The sequence below is a fragment of the Amia ocellicauda genome, chromosome 9 (genome assembly GCF_036373705.1).
Source record: "Amia ocellicauda isolate fAmiCal2 chromosome 9, fAmiCal2.hap1, whole genome shotgun sequence".
Lineage (NCBI taxonomy): Eukaryota > Metazoa > Chordata > Actinopteri > Amiiformes > Amiidae > Amia > Amia ocellicauda.
This window is the reverse complement of record NC_089858.1, coordinates 35,575,510-35,595,510: the sequence shown is the minus strand read 5'-3', so window position 1 is coordinate 35,595,510 and position 20,001 is coordinate 35,575,510. Positions and strand designations below refer to the sequence as shown.

The 20,001-nt window shown below is 43.3% G+C and overlaps 1 protein-coding gene and 1 non-coding gene across 3 annotated transcripts; both read left to right on the top strand.

Annotated features, from left to right (window-relative positions):
* Positions 1–6,596: 6,596 nt before the first annotated feature.
* Positions 6,597–6,667, top strand: trnag-ccc (transfer RNA glycine (anticodon CCC)). The gene has a single exon. It is a non-coding gene; the product is annotated as a tRNA-Gly (tRNA).
* A 243-nt stretch (positions 6,668–6,910) lies between these two features.
* On the top strand, positions 6,911–19,429 carry tia1 (TIA1 cytotoxic granule-associated RNA binding protein). 2 transcript variants are annotated; one of them, XM_066714254.1, is made up of 12 exons: positions 6,911–7,110; positions 8,830–8,926; positions 9,658–9,756; positions 12,507–12,561; positions 12,727–12,814; positions 12,932–13,007; positions 13,180–13,288; positions 13,513–13,608; positions 13,888–13,972; positions 14,305–14,443; positions 14,733–14,878; positions 18,198–19,429. In XM_066714254.1, the coding sequence occupies exons 1-12, from the start codon at positions 7,082–7,084 to the stop codon at positions 18,319–18,321; spliced, it is 1,143 nt and encodes a 380-aa protein (XP_066570351.1). In that variant the 5' UTR covers positions 6,911–7,081; the 3' UTR covers positions 18,322–19,429. The 2 variants fall into 2 exon arrangements, with proteins under 2 accessions (XP_066570351.1, XP_066570352.1); XM_066714255.1 differs by having other exon boundaries at positions 6,913–7,110; positions 13,510–13,608.
* Positions 19,430–20,001: the final 572 nt, after the last annotated feature.

Here is a 20,001-nt window from a genome sequence, read left to right as displayed (position 1 = left end):
TTTCTTTCAGAACCAGCATTAACGTGAGCTACAGTAGCTCGTCTGTTGGATTGGACCACACGGGCCAGCCTTTGCTCCCCACGTGCATTAGTGAGCCTTGGCCGCCCATGACCCTGTCGCCGGTTCACCGCTTTTCCTTCCTTGGACCACTTTTGATAGGTACTGAGCACTGCAGACTGGGAACACCCAACAAGAGCTGCAGTTTTGGAGATGCTCTGACCCAGTCGTCTAGCCATCACAATTTGGCCCTTGTCAAAGTCGCTCAGATCGTTATGCTGCCCATTTTTCCTGCTTCTAATACATCAACTTTGAGGTCAAAATGTTCACTTGCTGCCTAATATATCCCACCCAATGACAGGTGCCATGATAAGGAGATTAGCAGTGTTATTCACGTCACCTGTCAGTGGTCATAATGTTATGGCAGATCAGTGTACATCCAAAATATACAACAGTCACCGGTCCCATATACAAAATATTGGATATCTACATAAATACGACTGTTATACTTATTATAACCAATTGCGGTTAATGTTAATGGGGCTTAACATGATGATACTTATGTTTTTAATATTGCTTGAAATGCTATTCTTGAAAGTACTGGTCTGATAGGTGTCTGTCTTTTAATTTTTAAAGTTTTAATATAAATAATGTTTAAAGTACATTCATTAAACACCTACCCATCCTTTATTCATAGGATTAGGAATTGGCTATCTGTAAATGTACAAACCCTGAAAATGAATGGGTATATTAAAGCACATTAAGCAATGTTAAGCTTTTTCCGTATTAAGTGTGTAGACCTGCCCGTAAACGTATTTTTAACCAACTGTTTTTAATTTGCATTTCAAAGGTGTTTTATGAAGGAGGTGCAGATGTTGCGGGTGTGGCAGTTGTATTTAGTCTGAAATCTTGGCGGTTCTAGTGGAACATGATTACATTTTCTACTGTATTGGACTACACCCCATCTCCCCCCCCCTCCCCCCCCACGGTTATTGGTTATTTCTTATATAGCGCAACATTATTGTAATTTTCCATAAACCTGTCACGGAAGACAGCTGTTCTCTTCCAAAAGAGCTAATTCTAGTGGGACATCTTCCCAGACAATAATTCAAATGGATTTTTAAAGAAATAAATCTCTGCCCTGGCTACACCTGATGCTATATCTTAAAAGTGGCATATGTGTGAACAAATGGGTGTGGACCTGACACTGATGACCATTCTCACTGTGTGCGGTAGTATCTCAGGATAGTGTGTGAGCAGAAATCTCATCGTACGCGTCTCACTATATAGTGTGTGCACCACGGAGTGAATTCCCTAATGGCGCCTCATACACAACACCCTCCACGTGCGATCATGTCTGTGACCTTCTTCTCCCATCTGTGCTGTGCGACGCCTGAGACGAAGGAGCTGGATTAAGAACTAGATCACTATAGCTTTTGGAAAATGTATATTTGATTTATATTGAGGACTTTCCAATATCTCATCTTATAGAAGAATGATGCTGTGTTAATAATAAAAAAATAAAAATAAAAAGTTTAATATTAAGCTCAAAAGTAGATGAGTCTTCATTTGCATTCATGTTCCTCTGGATGGGGTGACTGACTGGTCCACTGTGTTTTCTACAACCTCTTTGTAATCAATTTAGCAAGGGGAAGGGCTCTAGTATAATATTTGTGTACTATGTTGACCCAATATACTTTTAGCACTACTTTTTCACAAAGAATGTTAAATGTCACATCAGTTTATTTGTCCTATCAAACTAGCCTTGCTTATAGCTAACTTCCATTGCTTTTAATAAATGATAATGAAGTGAGAGTAACATTCAAGATCATTGTAATTCCACAGATCTGTCTGACTGTAAAAATAACACATCTTATAAAACCCATTTGCTTGTAAATATAGCATGCTACTTTAGCAGTTGCATCTCCTGATTTACAATCTCAAAACTACCTCATCCATTTACTAACATCAAGCCAACTCTTCCATAGTAACACAGCACTGAGGCACATGTGTTACCTCCTTTTGTGACCAATCGACAATTTCCTTGGGCAGGTGATTAATTGACAATCATTTCCTGCAAAGTGATTGGCTGCATAAAATATGATCAATGCCAGTGCTTTGAATTCTGTCTGGGCGTAGCCTGCCCTGAGAAGGTGCCTGGGAGGGCCCCACACCACAGTGTCCAAGTACTCTAAATGGGGCCAAGAAACACTACAATGGTAAATTAATTGTTGATGGTACAACCTATAACATAGAACTCCAAAAACAGTCCATCACAAAAAACATTTTATTGCAACAGATCCACCCTCCTAATAACAGCCACACAGGAGAAGATGAGGTCAGCTTTAAAACTCCTTGACATAATAAGTTTCTATTTAGATTTCTACCTGGATCACGTTTTTGTGATCAGGGCTGGAGGAGAAAAGCAGTTGAGCAGGGGAGCCCACAGCATGACCCGGTACTTCATCTCAGCACAGGGAAAAGACAACAAATAATAATAATAACAATAAATGTCTCCCATGACATGTATTGAATTACAACCTCACTGTATCTTCCAGGGTCACATCAAGGTCCTTATACTGTACAATACTACACACAATAGCACTTTATAGACAAGCTAAATAGCTCCACTGAAGTCCATACATATTTTTCAGTACAGACTGATGTGTGTGTGTCAGTGAGTGTGAGAGAGAGTGTGTGTGAGTGTCAGAGAACAAGAGGAATGATGCTGCCACTGTCTCTTCATTCCCATTGCCATGTTATACTCATTGGAGGTCAGTGTTAAGGAGTAATGTGTTTAAAGCCATAGCTACGCCAGTTATAAAATCAATTGATCAAAAAATACTCTGCATACCTGGTCCAGCAGTCTGTCCTGAACCACCTTGTTCTCCTCAAACTCCTCACTGACATCCAGGACCAGGACTGGGGTTTTCTTCAGGTGCTCAAAGTGCAGCCTGGAGGAGTGGGTTACACTGCCTGTCTCTTAATATGAAAATCGTACGGCTAGAACAAAGTCCACACTTCAACCTCTCCTCACAGGTTTACCCCAAGGCTCTGTCCTAGGCCCCCTCCTGTTCTTTCTCTACACTCGCTTCCTGGGCCCCCTCATTGCATCCCATGGTTTCTCCTATAATTATTATAATTATTATTATTTATTTCTTAGCATATGCCCTTATCCTTATCCAAGTACAAAAAGTGCCAAAATGCAGTGCAGTTCAAGGCACAAAACATTACAAATTCCAATTTACACAAGTGTATACAATATATGAGGTCTTACATCCTGGATTGAAAGAGCTGAGAGCAGAAAAGGTGTTAGGTCACAGTCAAGGGCCAAGGGAAAAGGAGCATTGGGGAAATCAAAATGCAGTGTGGTCTTGAACTGAATGCGTGCCAGTATCGGGAGCCAATGGAGGGAGCGGAGCAGTGGAGTAGCGTGTGCGAATCGGGCAGAGAGACACCAGACGAGCCGCAGAGTTGCAGTAGTAGTAGTAGTTGCAGGCAGACCGGCCAGGAGGGAGTTGCAGTAGTCCAGGCGGGAGAGGACCAGTAACTGGGTGAGCAGCTCAGTCGAGTAGTTGGTGTGGAAGGGTCAGATTTGGTGTATGTTGCTCAAGAAGAATCTGCAGGTGCGTGTCAGCGTGGTGATGGAGTGTAGGAGAGCACAGGATTGAGGGTGACTCCTACATTCTTAGCAGAAGAAGAAGAAGAGAGTGTTGTAGATTCCAAGGAGATTGAGATGGAGAGATCAGCAGAAGGTGATCAGAGTGGGGAAAAAAGAGGAGATCCGATTTGGAGAGGTTGAGCTTGAGGTGGTGCGAGTGCATCCAGGCGGAGATAACAGACAAGCAGGAAGAGATGCGAGGGAAAAGACAGGAAGATCTGGGCATCATCTGCGTAGAAGTGGTAGGAGAAACCATGGGGTGCGATGAGGGGGCCCGGGGAGCGAGTGTAGAGAGAGAGCAGGAGGGGGCCCAGGACGATGCCTTGGGGTACGCCTGTGAGGAGAGGCTGGGGGTGGATGAGGAACCTCACCATGTCACTTGGTAGATCCGGTCGTTGAGGTAGGAGGAGAACCAGGCATTTCCAGAGATTCCAAGGTCAGTGAGGCAGGAGAGGAGGATGGAGTGAGAAGAGGGAGGCTGCCCGAGCACAGCTGAGGGAGTCAGTGACTGCCAGGAGAGCAGTCTCAGTGGAGTGAGCTGTGCGGAAGCCGGATTGCAGAGGATCCAGGAGTGAGTGATGGGACAGAAAGGCAGAGAGCTGATGGTGGACCGCCTGCTCGAGAGTCTTTGAGAGGAAGGGGAGTAGGGAGACAGGGCGGTAGTTCTGAGGAGAGGTGGGGTCAAGGGTAGGTTTCTTGAGGAGTGGGATGACAGCAGCTTGTTTAAATGCAGAGGGGAAACAGCCAGAGAGGAGGGAGGAGTTATGGAGGGAGGAGATGAAGGGGAGTAGATCAGGAGCGGTCGCTTGGAGGAGGCGAGTAGGGAGAGGGTCCAGGGCACACGTTGTAGGTTTGTGACTTAGGAGGAGAGAGGAAAGTTCAGAGTCCGAGAGAGGTGAGAATGAAGAAAAGGAAGCTTGGTCGGTAGGAGACGTGATTCTCGTACCATGTCTACACAGATGATGCCCAGATCTTCCTGTCTTTTCCCTCATCCGACACTCTTATCCCCTCTCGCATCTCTTCCTGCTTGTCTGCTATCTCTGCCTGGATGTACTCGCACCACCTCAAGCTCAACCTCTTCAAATCGGATCTCCTCTTTTCCCCCCCCTCTTCCTCAATCTCAATCCCCTTGGAATCTACAACACTCTCTCTTCTTTCACTAAGAACCTAGGAGTCACCCTCGATCCTGCGCTCTCCTACACTTGGAATTTGTAAATTGCATTCTGCTTTGAACTGTACTGTATTACTGCACTTCGTATTGCTCTTATATTTTGTAAGTCGCCCTGGATAAGGATATCTGCTAATAAATAAATAATAATGATAATATAAACATAAATATGCTCCCCCACACACACAAACACACACACACACACCACAGCTGGACCTTAATGTGACCCATATAGGAGAAGGTCTGGAATGTGTAGGACCAGCACAGGGGTTCCTGGTACATCATCTGCAGCAGGTTATTGCCCATCTGCTGGGAGGACACCTCACCCTGAAGAGGGGAGGGGATGGAGGTGGTTACAAACACCCTGATGACACAAAGGGAGGGAGAGGGACAGAGGTGGAGGGAATTACATTGATGTTACAGAGTAAAGGACAGACAGGCAGTCAGGCCAAAGAAAGATAAACAGTAAGAGAGAGAGAGAGAGAGAGAGAGAGAGAGATTAGATATACACTGAGCACCTGAAGGGAGAAGGGGGGAGAGAATATCCACAGTTAGCAGACAGGAAAGCTCCACCGCAGCCAAGGCTTGGGTAGCTGGGCTCAGGGCCGTGCCCGGCTGTTGGCCCCAGTCCTGGCTCTTCTGGTTTCCACTCCACACCTTTTATTCCACTCCTCTTGGTGGATCACCCAAGCCATTTTAACCCTGTCCCCGTGCCCCGGCTGGAGACCCGGCTAAGGGCTGGTGGGGGGACCTGTGAACAGTGATGGTGTGCAGAAGCCCAAAGAGCAAAACCCATTTCACAGCCTGTCCTCTCCCGTCACAGCATTTTGTCTGAGGCGTTTTATCTCCAGTTCTTAACTTTCCTAATTTTAGCAGATTAAAACCTACCTGGCACCCAGCACACACAGCGTACACATATAGAGCAGTCAGTTACAACTAACTGGTTCTGATTCATTGACCTTGATTAACAGTTCTTCCACGGCTGCAGACTCCTTCACGAGTAGAGTGGCAACCACAATCAAAACCTTTAGGAGTCAACTGTGAAGAATAACCTATGAACAATGTTCAACAGGTCTGAAAAAATAATTGTTTAAGTAATTGAGAGCTGAGGTTGGAATGAAAACTGAAAGATGCTGGGGTACTCTAGGGAGTGGAGTTTTGTGGTTGTGGCTTCCAATTCACACAATAAATATTTTGTAATGCAACATCATCTTTGATGGCATAGAAACACACCTTTGAGAGACCCTTTTGATGTAAAACTCAGTGCTGAGTTTACATCCATGTCCAAATCTTCAATGACAGCGCAGTAATGTTTTTTCAGTAGAAAAAAGCAGGTTAGAGGCAACAGAACACATAATGGCACACTCTCTCTCTATAGATATATCATAGTCTTCAGATCTCTTAGAGCAGTCCTCCAGTCATGTCGAAATGTAGCTGTATCTGCAATAAAGGGATTCATGATATATTATGTAGTTATTTATTTATGTATGTTAATGAGTTATGGATTAGTTTAAACTGTGTAATTAGATCAGAAATGTGATAAAATGAAAGCTTCAACAACCTTAACCAGATACTATTATTTATTTATGTATTATTTTGGATGTCGTCCTTGGAGGATGCTTGCACTCAAATACACTGCGATGGAATGGGCATCGTACAAAACTGAAGTTATAAAACTATATTAACTGAAGCAATAAACCTCAGTCAATAGAAATTACGTCATGATTACTAGTTAGGATATAAGGCATCGCTGTGCAATGAAACTTAACAGCGCCGCTGGTGTAGTGGTATCATGCAAGATTCCCATTCTTGCGACCCGGGTTCGATTCCCGGGCGGCGCACATGTTTTTATTTACGTCTTTTGTTGCCATTATTGTATAAGTAGGCTACTGCTATGCACACATCGTTAACACATTTTAATTAAAATACAAATGCACATGATAAATTACATTCCGGGTTATAATCGACCACGTAATACCAGGATTACCCAACATTTTCAATAAACGGACCAATGGTGATGCACGCTCTGCCCAGCCCGCTGGACTGATCTCAGCCCCCGCTCCCCCCAGTGCGCATGCGCGACGGTATATCCGCTCCGACTCCGCCGCCATCTTGTGTCGCTTTTCTATTGTTCAAAACAGGAGCAGGCGGCGACGGGAGAGTTTGTGCTGTTTGAAAGCCACTCGGACACAATCCGTCAGAAATATAACGCGCTAAGGATTTACTCTCAGGGTCGCAGCACTCTCTGGACGAAGATGATGGACGAAGAGCAACCCAAGACCCTGTGAGTATATTTCCATCTTCGCTGTCTGTCTCCGTATCCGCGCCGCGGCTGCTCCATTCAAACACGCTTTCTTCTGGGCGCTTTTATACCTCAAAATACGTGTTATCCCCCATCGCTCGGGTCGCAGTCCTCCAGCAGCTCAGCTACACGGCATCTGCGTCCTGCTAATCACAGGTCTGTGTCCACGACGAGGATCAGACTGGCGTTTCATTTCGCAGTGTGTGGATTGGGGGGGAAAAAAGGCCCAGGTCCATTTTCCATCTGTTCAGACGGAGCTCGCCGGGCTGCGGAATGACGACGTGACTCTTTTAGTGTCAGATGTACAAACGCACAAATCTACACGTGATCGACAAATGTGAATATAAACGCCTTTTTATTTCTGCACGTCGGCTGCATCGGGCGGGAGTGTGCGTTTCTGTGCTAGTTTCACAGTTGTGTGGAGCTTAGGGAAGGCCTGGTCCTCGCCAGCCAACTAATGGACTTTGTGACATTTCAGTTTGAGCGGGCTGCTTGTGTTTAGACCTTTGGTTGGCCTAATCCGTCGCTTTCCCAATGTCCAGGGGTCATTTAATCACCCCCATCGGTATCCCAAATGAACGGGAATGTGTAGCGAATCGCACACGGCCCGACCTCTTGATTAATAATAGTGTGCAGCTCAATGCAATGGCGACCGGGTATTTCCCCCCGTATAAAACTCCTCTTTGTGCTCAGTGATGCATCCGACTCGGTCTGCCCAGCTTTTATTTGGTCTCCACTCTATAGTCTCAGTGCTTAATTTTATTCTGTGTATTAATCTCGACGAGGGTCTTTATTTGTGACTGGCCGTGTATACAAAGGCGCCTCGGTGCTGGCGTTTGATTTGTAGGCAATTAAAATGGTCGCTTGCGGGTTGAGCGCAATAACTGAGTTAACTGTGGTTTTGCCCATCACCTTTGGGGGCTGTATAGTGATGTATGTCTCGATGTGTAATTGCTGTGCGAGTCCTCGGGTCTCTGTGCCACGAAAGCTGGGTTTTGGCTGGATGAAGCTCTGCCCGTGCCAATACGCGGCGTTTACTCGCGTATGTGAGGGTTTACGTGTCAGTTGCGGAAATGATGAAACGTGTTTCGTCTTGGAAATGAAGGATGTTTTACGAAAACAATGCAACCAAAAAAAAGTTAACCTCTTATAAACGCCATCCTGTAAAATCACGAAATGGATTATTTGTTACTTTGTGATAAATAGCTACTGACGTCCCCCCCGGCATATCATGTACAAATCCTTATGGGATTTCCTATATATATATATATATATATATATATATATATATATATATATATATATATATATATAATTAGTGAGGTAAGCATGGGTTTAGTTTTGCAGGCGTGTCACACCAGTTTAGTGGAGCTGTGCTTTCCGGGGAAGACATGCAGTACAAGTCCACACGCTTTCTAAGAAACTCCGGTACTTCAGACTCCGCATTAGGACTTTTGCGGTCAGCCTTGCAATGTATGACGTCATTCTCAGTGTTGATCAGATGGTAAATCATACTTAGTTTGTGTTTTTACTTGTAATAATAAATCATGTAACAATACCTGAGCTGCTTTATAGGAAGTACTACACTGGGGTGTTTTAATTTGCTGCTTGACTGTGGTACAGTGCCCGGGCAGTAATGCTGAGCTCCATCACGCCTGTTGTTCTACACCGTTTCTATTGTGTTCTCCACCTGTGTTGCAGGTATGTTGGGAACCTGTCTCGAGATGTGACGGAAGCCCTTATTCTCCAGCTGTTCAGTCAGATCGGGCCGTGCAAAAGCTGTAAAATGATTGTGGATGTAAGTACTGCAGTTTTCTTTATTGAAACAACTCATTGAATTGTTTGCAATGCTTGGGTGTATGTATATATATATATATATATATATATATATATATATATATATATATATATATATATATATAACGTAAGTTTAATCTTTATAGCCTAATAAAGGTGAAAATTGTGAGCAGCCATTTTTTTGGTTTTACTATTGGGCTGTTTTACCGCTCACCTCCTCACAGGGAAGATCCAGATGTTTGTAGTCTGCCAGTGCCTTAAAAAGCCTATTTTATTACCCAGAATGTGCACCAGCTTTTTAGGACTAATCCCACAGCACTACTCTAATGGGACCAATCCTTTGTCAGTGCGTGTTGGTGCTTGGCTGTGCTTGCTTGCTCACCGAGTCTAGACCTGCACTGGCCTAACCAACGTGGTCATCTGCAGGGAAATTGGTTTGGGCATGGACCTACTTTTACTCGTTGACCACTATTGAGCAGAGTGACAAGCACCCTTGGAAGTGGTAGCTTACCTGTTTGTGTTGTGGCTTTCTCTCCTTTTGAGGTTCTCCACTTGCACAGGTTACAGTTCTCTCTCAAGGCTGTTGGGTTGTGTGGAAGAAAGAGAGCACTATGAGGTGGTTTGTCGGGGCAAGTTGAAATGGAACTTGATGTTTGAATGGGTTCGGGCTGGGTGGCTGGCGGGACAGGGCCTTGTGTTTACTGACCATGATGGGTTTGTTGCTGTCCACAGACGGCTGGAAACGACCCGTACTGTTTCGTGGAGTTCTATGAGCACCGGCACGCGGCCGCTGCCTTGGCTGCCATGAACGGACGTAAAATAATGGGTAAGGTAAGCTATCGTATCTACAGGGTGAGTTGGGACGGGTGGGGATGGAAGTATGATTTGTGCAGATTGTTTTTTTTTCCCTCCCCAGCAGGGTTCCTGTAGACCTTGTGAGTTAGTCTCCCATCCCTTTAAAGCTCAAGGCAAAGCTCCTAAACTTTCAAATTTTTGTGTGGCACACCATCCCCTCCTGCCCACTGACATGCACGTGCACCCTTTTTTGATTCTGTGCACACTGGCAGAAAAATAATTTAGTATACGGCACAGCGCCTTGAAAATTGTTTGCCATGTTTTAGAGACTTTTGTAGAATTGGCAAATACTTTAAAGCTAATTTCTGTTCTGATTTGGCAAACCTGAAATACTGTTTTAATGAGTCTGAAAAAGGTAATAGTTAAAAAAAAATTAGTTAATGGATTTTATTCCTTCCTTTTCCCAAAGAGTAATATCCCAAGAACAGAATTTTGGTATTTCTGGAGGATTGCTAAAATTAGATTGTCCTTTGAAATTTGTGATGGAAATGGCATGCTTTTTCATTAAAACGTACCATAAGCAGTTGCTTCTTTTTAAACAGGTAAGTAATTTCTGAAGCACTCTAGTAGTTTCAGGTCATAAAATGCCGCCCCTTAACCTAGCATGACCCATTGACACGGTGCCTCTGAGGACCAAGGAGCTCTGTTTCACCGTCACCGTCACCCTCACGCTCTGGAGAGCTCACTGTGTTGGAAGCAATAAACCACTGTGTTTAAGGATTCGTTAATCAAATGGGTTAAAACGATGTTTTGCTCTTCCCTTATTCACTTTAACAGTGAACACTTATGATTATTTTTATATTTTATTTTATTTTTTTGCCTACTTGACCACAAGATTTGCTGTAGATTTTTTGTTGAACTGATTTTTCTACTGACCTTCAGGGTTCTGAAATCACATTTATAATTTTAGAAAAACTGCACAAATGGCACGTTTTAAGATTTTGTTTTTCTGCAAATATGACAATGATCTTGTAGTGTAAATTATAATGTAAGCCTCACTTTTGCAATTGAAACTGTGCTGATGTGGTCAAATTAATTTAAGAATTTTGTTTTTTGGAGAGAAACTAAAAAAAAAAAAATACATTTCACTAACAAATTATGTCAGCAGTTTTCAGTTTACGCTGGTCACATGAGAGGAAAGATATTTGAATATCAAACTTTTTCTTTTTTTTGGGCTAGTTTAAATATAGGTGTTGAAATGCCTGTAGCTTTTGCAGGAAAATGTTTTACTTTGCTTCATTTAAATAAATAATACATCTATATACTTGCATAAACTACTGAAAGTCTTGGGACACCTGATTTCTGTAGATGGCAGCTCGCAGGGTGTGAAATGTTTTGGCCCCTGTGATTTTAGTTTTGCAAATTCTCTTCACGGCCCCTAAAGGGCCTTGTGAACCTCAACTCTGCCCTGGATTGCCGCCCTTGTGGTTTGTAACAGTTTGTCAGTGGAGATGGCCCTCACAAGATCATTTTAGTTTCTGCTTCGCAAATGTATATTGTTGCAAAGCGGGGGTTGGGGCTGGTGTCCCCTCACTGAAATATCAAGGCCTTCTGATATAACCCTTTTGCATCAGACCCTGTCTGTCTGGCTACCGGTTTAGGAAAAACCCCACTGACCTTTTCCACCCAACTCTGTAGCTGCCCCTACGCATGGAAACCCCTCTTGGCTCGGCGCATGGGGCCTTGCGGTCTTGTCACCGCTTCGTACCAGGGCACTACCTTTTTGGATGAGTTTTGAAAATGCACCCTTTGCCATTTCCATAGTTTAGAAAAGGACCCCCAGGGTGTTTTGGCTGAATGCCCAACTTGGGCTCCTTCAATACAGCCTGCTGAAATTCTCCCTTTTCTCTGTGTTGATTAGCCAAGTCACTGCTTGCTTCTCCACCCTGGGGAACCAGGCCAGAGGCAGCTTCGCTTCAGTGGAAGCTACTTGTCTTGCAAATTTATTGTATAGTGTGTTGGGTGAGAGACATAGTAAATGTACGCCTCCAGTCCCCACATCTCCCTTCCGGGTGATTCTCGGCAAGGCTCACGCACCCGCTTTCTCAACGTCTTGTAACAGCATCGCTCTGCTACACAGTGCCACTGTGATCCTTCACAAGTATAATTTTTGTTTCTGACTGGGTGTCCCATGGCTTTTGTTGTGGTAGTCAATATCAATCTAAATCTGAAATAAATAGGGTGGATTTTAAGTGTTGTGACTTGTACCTCCCTTCTCTCACTGCACAGTAGTCCCCAAGTGCCTTGCCCTATACCCACCCACATCTGCATCATGTCTTTATTTAATTTTACTCTTTATCTTTGCAAAACCTGTAGCTTTAAAAGACAGACATTCAGTTTCAAATATTTTATCCTCAACAGGTAATGAAGGACCATTGAGGAGTTAAACAAGTTCATATTTTCACTCGTTTGTAAGTTCCCTGTTATTTAGACCTTTTTACTTACATTTATTTTTTCCAAATTATCACGGAAATTGTGGAGAGAGGGGGGTGGGGGGGCTGGAATGTATATACACTATTTTTTTTCTTATGATTGTGATCAGGTTTGGTCTCATCAGTGGAAAAACAGTGGCAGCAGCAGCTCACATTTGAGCATAGGATTGTAGTTTAATCGTCACAAACCGTGACGTTACAAGTGTGGACTGAATATGAGTAAAGATGTTTTATCTTTTATTTTCTCTCTCTCCCCTGCCCCGTGCCCCCTCCCTCCCTTCTTCCCTCCTATAGGAAGTTAAAGTGAACTGGGCAACCACACCAAGCAGCCAGAAGAAAGACACAAGCAGTGAGTATCCCTCTCTCCGTATATGCCAGCGGCAACAAAGAATAGTATCTCTGCCCTGCAGCTTTAGGAATAAGTTCTACTTTTTGTCCTTTAGGAAGCCAATTTATTTTGGGTAGGAAGGCACACCGCAAGATATCAATTTTTATCCTTTTCCCTCCACTATAGATCACTTCCATGTCTTCGTTGGCGACCTGAGCCCAGAAATCACCACAGAAGACATCAAGGCGGCTTTTGCTCCCTTCGGAAGGATATCGTAAGTGCAGAAACGGCACTGTTGCGAAATCCAACATCTGTTAACATGCTCAGTTTGACTTGAATCGTATTTGGTTCGTATGTGATCTGACGGAGCACTTTTTTTTTCTTCCAACAGTGATGCCCGTGTGGTGAAAGACATGGCGACCGGCAAATCGAAAGGCTATGGATTTGTCTCTTTCTTCAACAAATGGGTAGGTTTTTTTTATCCCAAATTTTCCGTCTTGTTAAATGTGAGGCAGTTTGCAGGTATTCAGATGTTTCTGCTCACTCTGGAAGGCCTTGAGCATGACCAGATTTTATTAATACTTTTCTCCCCTAATTGTTTTAATCATGACCGTTGTCGATTTTTTGCTCCTGGTTCAGGATGCGGAGAATGCCATCCAGCAGATGGGAGGCCAGTGGCTGGGAGGCAGGCAGATCAGAACGAACTGGGCCACAAGGAAGCCCCCGGCTCCCAAGTCTACCTATGAAAGTAAGTTCCCTCGCTAATGTACAGGCTTTCCCACTGCGTGTGCAGTACAGACATCTGCAGTCCTCCACAGCTGTTTGCCAATCCACATATAACAGTGGTTTGCTATTGGGTTTCCTGGCACTTCCTGTCAAAGTGAACTTGCTTTTTTTTTTTTTTTTTTTTTTTTTTTTTTTCCTCTTCCCTTACTTTTAGCTTTTATTTTATTTTCTTTTTTTTCCTAGCAGCAAATACCAAACATCTGTCGTTCGATGAGGTAGTCAACCAGTCCAGCCCAAGCAACTGCACAGTCTATTGTGGTGGTGTGACATCTGGCCTAACTGGTGAGTGCTCAAAACTTTTTTTTTTTTGGGCTAGGGGTGGTTAAAAACTGGCCTGTAGGAGGTTATATGTATGAATTATCTGGCAAGTGAAAATCTGTGCTTGATTTAGGATTGGAAGCCTGAACCTGCACACTGTTATGTGACGCCTTCCATTCCTCTGGTCAGATTAATCTTTTGCTGTAGTTACTTTATACAGATGTTCTTCACTTGCGTATCAATCATGTATTTCACTTTCACTTTCAGGCCAGTTATTGACTTTGGTTTTGTTTTTGTTTTCAGAGCAGCTGATGAGACAGACTTTCTCCCCCTTCGGGCAGATCATGGAGATCAGAGTTTTCCCAGACAAGGGATACTCATTTGTGAGGTGTGTGAATCTCCTGTCTGCTAGCCTTCGCTGTAGGTCATAGATGTGTATCTGCAGGTCTAAAACATGGATTGGCTCGATCAAGCAAAGCCCTAAATTCAACCCAGTTCATCCAGAACTAAGAGTTTATTTATAACCAGATCTCATCCAGTAGTTCCTAAGAATACTGCTGCAGCCTGCAGGCCTTGATTGCGAGAGCTGTGGAGTAGTGGGCAGAGGTGCTTCAAACTGCACCTGTTCTTTATTTTCAGCATCTCTCTCCTTAAAGCTTGAGGTTGTGCTGGGAGTCTTGATATGAATGCATTTTTATTTATTTTTTTCCTCCCTTCAAGGTTTAACTCCCATGAAGGAGCAGCCCATGCCATCGTGTCTGTGAATGGCACCTCAATAGAGGGCCATGTTGTCAAGTGTTACTGGGGTAAGGAGACCCCCGACATGATGAACCCTATGCAGCAGGTACAGGTGCCCCAGGTAAGTGACAACACTACCCGTTTCCTTGGTCATTTCTGCTCAGTCTCTCCGGTTGAGTTCCTGGGTTGTGTCAAGACAGAGTGCCGATGCCACACTAGTGCTTGTTTTGTTTTGGCGCAGTAATTGACAATGATGGCTGATTTGGGATTGGATGTAGCTGATCTTTCTGTACAAAGCTGGCACAATCCCTGAAATCGAGTGATTGAAATTTAGTATTTTGCGTTTGTTTTAAAGTGCTCATCAAACTGAATATGTATTTTTTTTGTTTGTTTTTTTCTTCACTTTCCAGCAAAATAAAGTAGGCTTTGCCCAGCCTTATGGGCAGTGGGGACAGTGGTACGGCAACGCCCAGCAGATTGGCCAGTATGTGCCCAATGGATGGCAAGTGCCTACGTATGGAGTTTATGGGCAGGCCTGGAACCAGCAGGGCTTCAAGTAAGTAAGCGCAGTGTCTGCCAAGCTGATGAGTTAAAGATAAAAATAAAGATTTTCTAGGACACACGACATACTTTGAAGATTTCCCGAGTTCCAAGGAAAAGATTTTGGGAGATTCCTGCATTTACTGAGTATTTTCAGCTTTATTTTTGGTCCATGCTTTTTTTTTTTTTTTTTTTTTTTCCCCCCCCCCCCCCCCCCTTGTTTTAATTCAATAAAAGGCACATCCCCCCTCCTACAGCACGCGCCTCCCCCATCTTCCACACTTGTTGAACATTACGAACTGCAGACCCCATCTAGCCCCTCACGTGCGAGAGGAATGGCGATTTGGACAGACGAACCAGCGCCTCCGCCCCCCTCCTCCATGAGGCGCCTCCTTATTTACGGAATACAGTTTTCTAAGCGGATCAGTCGATTTATTCGTCCCAATTGGAGTGCTATTGAAACATTTTATTTGGTACATGAGCAGACCTCCAACTTCTTATTTTTCCATTGCCCTCCAGAAATGTGTATAACTGTTTTTTTTTTTCTTTTTAAACAAATTGTTATCTTCTGAATTTTGAACTGAATTGTTTTTGTAACCGATCGTGTTGCTGATGTGCTTCAGAACATAGTATAAAAGTGCAATTTAAAACTTTTTTTGGGTAATACAATGGGATTTATGTTTAATGCTTTAGTGGTCTACTGTCCAGAGTGAACTGGTAATGATGTGTTTTAGACATTGTACAGTTTTAATTGGACTGGGACTGCTTTTTCTTCTGAATTGTTCTTTTCCAAACAAGAACTTGCTGCAACACAACTTTTTTTTCCTTCATTCTGTGCATAACCAGCAGAGTCCAAAGATAACCAGGACCCCACTCACTTCAGTGAATTTGTTTAAAATATACACAAGCCAAACCAATATCTTCAATTTGTCAGACACGTAGAGAAAAAAGGGTTTTTTCAGTGTTTAAATGAATGAATAAATGCTTGAATTCCTGATTGGGTGTCTCCAATGCCCTTGGAGAGAGCAAGCAGGTTTTGCAACATTTAACCTTGTTGGTCTGCACTGGCCTTGCTGCGGTACCTTGAGGAACTGGGTTTCGGCTCCTGTGGGAGTCGGCAGAGCATGCGGTCTCAGTGTAGCTGCCCTGGGGAATACGACGCAGCCAGATGGACTCGGCTCATGACAGCGGATTTGTTAAAGCCAATTTTATTTGATGCCCCCCCCCCCCCCCCACCACTACCCGACTGAGACTTACTCATACTCTACTGCGTCTTATTTGTGCCAACCTAGTCAGCATTGCCACTTATAGGGTTGTGGGTCTCGCCTGGCAGGGTGCTTGTGGTTCAGGACTGGGGGGGTGTTGGTATGGTACTGCAAATTGTGTGAATCTTCAGGGTAGGCTGGAGGTAAGGGACGACAGGGAATGAGTTCCCTGACAGGAGCAGCTTCCCCCCCCCCCCCCACGTGCCTTCTCGTGCAGACAAACCAGGGGCCATAGCAGCCACTCAAAACGGGGAGGACACATGTTGGTTTGCATAAACGGGTAATGTTACTGCATACCTGGCTGTGTCGGTAAAAAATTGGGCTGCAGGAGCATCAAGGCAACAGTGTAAAAGAACACCCCCACCCCAGAAGATCTGCTTCTTGGCTGGATAGACTAAGGAGAAAGTTATTTTTAGGTTTAGTTTTATTTTATCTTGCAAACCCTGGAGATTTGTAACTCTGTAGCAGCACCTTGAACACAACCTTTCCCCCTTTTACGCCCAGTGTTTGGTTTTTTTGCCTAACAGCTGTGTGGAAGTGTTACATTGCATGGAATCTGTTGATGGTAATTGTGAGGTGTTTTGCATGGGGGAAGGGGTAGTCTTGGTCCTCATTAGTTAGGGCAGTGCTCTGCACACTGTGCTTTCTGACCCAGTGCTTGTCAAAGTCTCTGCCTGTGATGTCTCCATGAGTTTTGTGGTGAAATTAAACTCGTGTACATATGACTTTTATTCTTTACATTTTTAATGCCACAAACTTATTTCCACCATGTTTGAAATCATTTTAAGTATTGCAGTCTTTTTCAATTGGGGGCAGGATTGTTTGGTTTTCTTACACTATTTTGACTGAGGCAGCACAGCTAGTTCTGATGCCAAGCTAATCCTGTGATCAGTGTGGGTGACACACACCTATCAGACCAGTGTAGGACTGGAGTTTTGCATCACCAGTCCTGATTTTTATTTTTTAACATTTTAAACTATAAAGTTTTAAAGCTTTTAGACTACACGTGTGGGACCAATTTGTATAAATCTTTAGAAGATGAGAAACCCGAATGGATCTCTGCCATCGCGCTTGTTCAGTGAAGTCCTAGAACGGTCTGTAGGTTTGAGGATTGCCTCACTGGTCCGGTCAACCCCACCTTCCAGGCCAAGCTGTGCAGCCATGGTTGGGAGACCCTGGTTTGGTTTACCTTCAGTGAATGACTGTGAAACCAAGCCCAGGACAAGTGTGTGAGATTTGGTATTTCTTGGACGCTTCGCTTCCTCCTTAGCTGCTTATGGACTTGACTGCATATTCCAGTAGCTTTACTTTATACAACTGCAAATAAAATTCCCTAATGAATGTATTTATACTTATTTTTTACAATTGACCTGGAGCGGAGATATTAAAATATATTGGAACGCAATGAACTGGGGTACTACCTGCAGAATCGGCACAGGTTGCATTACAACTACTGGGGGCAAAAATAAAATGCACATTGGCTCAAACTGCGAACTGGAGGGGTCCTGCTGCAGATTTTGATTTGATTTAAATGGCACAAAAGGGATCTGATGCTCAGTAGGAGGAACTGGCATTTGTGAAACCTCGACTAAATGAGTTTAGCAGCATGGGCTGTGATCGAGTAAATTGTATTCTTCATGCGCCAGTCTCTTGTGGTGTGTTGTGTGGAGCCTGAATGTATTGTGGTCCACCCCTGTGCCCCCCACCCCACACACTGCTTGTCCAGTGATTTTTAAGTAAGCGATTCCCTACTCCCATGTAATGTCAGGCCTCTTTTGTAATACCCCAGCCATTCTGGCCTCCCTAGCCAAGTAATCTCAGTGCAGATCAAGTAAGCCCTTTTAGGAAGAATTTAAGTCATGCCTGCAGCGTGTTTTAGTTCCCTCATTTTATTTTTCTTCTCTGCCACTTGTTGAAAGGTGGTGTCCACAAACTGGTTGTAGAACAGAAATCCTTAAAAATCCTCGTAATCGAGAAGCTGGAAAAGGTTTAATTGACTGGCCGCTATGTTCGTTCCCAGTTCCTCCTTGACGTCCTCCTTACGTTGGTATTTTCTCTTCCTTTGTCTAGTCAAACACAGGCCAGCGCTGCGTGGACGGGTGCTAACATGAGGGTTGAGCCCCCACAGGGACTGAATGGCTGTGTGATAGCTAACCAGGCAGGATTTGGCTCGCCGGGATACCAAGCGCAGTGATCACGCGTTCACACAGACAGACAGTATCCGATTCAACAAAAAAAGGACTATGCCTTTCGTACGTATACAGAAAAGGAAAACAAAATACATGTAGTGACTTTTTCTCTCTACAGTGAAATTGAAAGAAACCAATCTTTTTATATTAATTTGGTTTTTTTTTTTTTTTTTCATTATTTTGGGATTCATGTCATTTGGATTGTCAACATGAGATGGTTGTTTTTTTTGCGTGTCCGTGTGTCCAATACAGGAAAGAGACCCTAAGGAGGGGATAAGAAATAATCATGTGACAAGTTTAAGGACCTATTGCATTTGTGAAAATTTTTATGAAAAGTATTGGATGTTGGCTTTTTTTTCTTTTTTTTTAACTAAACCAATTGCAGGGATTACTGCCACTTTTCTTTTATGTAAGGCAGACAAATATTGCACAATACTATTACTAGTTGTTTTGTTTTTCACAAATTTGATGTACTTACACAAATTAGGGATTTTTACATTTTTTGCATTCCACTTTTTTCCTTTTGTTTTATTGGAGGGCTATTACAATACTGTTATGTATGTAAATAACCAAACAGTAAGTCTGTGCAGATGTTCTGAAACTGTATAAACGCAATTAAAATGTTAACTATGAAAAGCTTTTTTTTTTTTTTTTTTTTTCTCTCTCGACATTTTATATATAACTAAAATGGTCTGAAGCCACAGTAGAACACTGGTCTGGGGCATCCATTCGTAGTGCACATATATGATTCATCCAGGTGTGTCCAGTGCATTGCTATGCAGTGCAGAATTAGGTTTGATTAGACTTTAATAATTCACTGTATAAAACCTAATACTCTTGTGTTGGTTGGTTTGTTTTAAATACCTGTAAGGATCAGAGGTCTGCACTGTTGTCGATGGAGTTAATACCAGAATTGGACAAGACCCCATTGTATTGCCTTATTTCAGTTCCTTTTAATTTAAAGTGATCACTAAGAGTAGGCAGTGCCTAAGGACATTTTTCAGACATTTATGCTTTGACAGAGGTTTTTTTTTTTTTTTTTTTTTTTTAAATGTATATGCTACTATGTGTTCTTGCTTTGTCCCATTAAAATGCTGATGCATATAAATATAGCATCTGTTGCAGCTGGTGTGTGGTCATTTTCTCTTCCTTTCCAGGCTGAGAATATGGGCTATGGGTGGGGGGGGATGATGCATGCTGGTATTAAGATCTTGGTTGGTATAGCTGACCTGTGATCTGGCAGAGGACTGCAGGGAGCTCTTCTCATCCAAAGTGCCCAGTTTTCAAACTTGGTAATGAAATTTGCCCTTTGACATGACTGCTAACTACCTACTACAAAACTGCTGTTTTGGAGGATTAATGGGATTGCAGTTAAAGGTTGGAGTCTGTCTGACTTGCACAAACCAGCCTGAATTGGTCTTGAGGATTAGTTGGCTGATGGAGGATGTGAGGGTCACTGTTCTCAGCATGGGGTGCATTGCTGCTGTTTGGAGTGACTTCTGTGGCAGAATTATGGATTTAAGCAAACCACTATTGGCCTTGTGCAAGCTAAGTTGCTGTCCTCATGTTTTGAAAAGTAAGCTGAAGAAATTTTTTGTATGTGTATATATAATATACTGTATATTTATAAAAAGCCAATACACAATAGCGCAAGTATTGCCAATAATACTGCAACTCCCAGAATG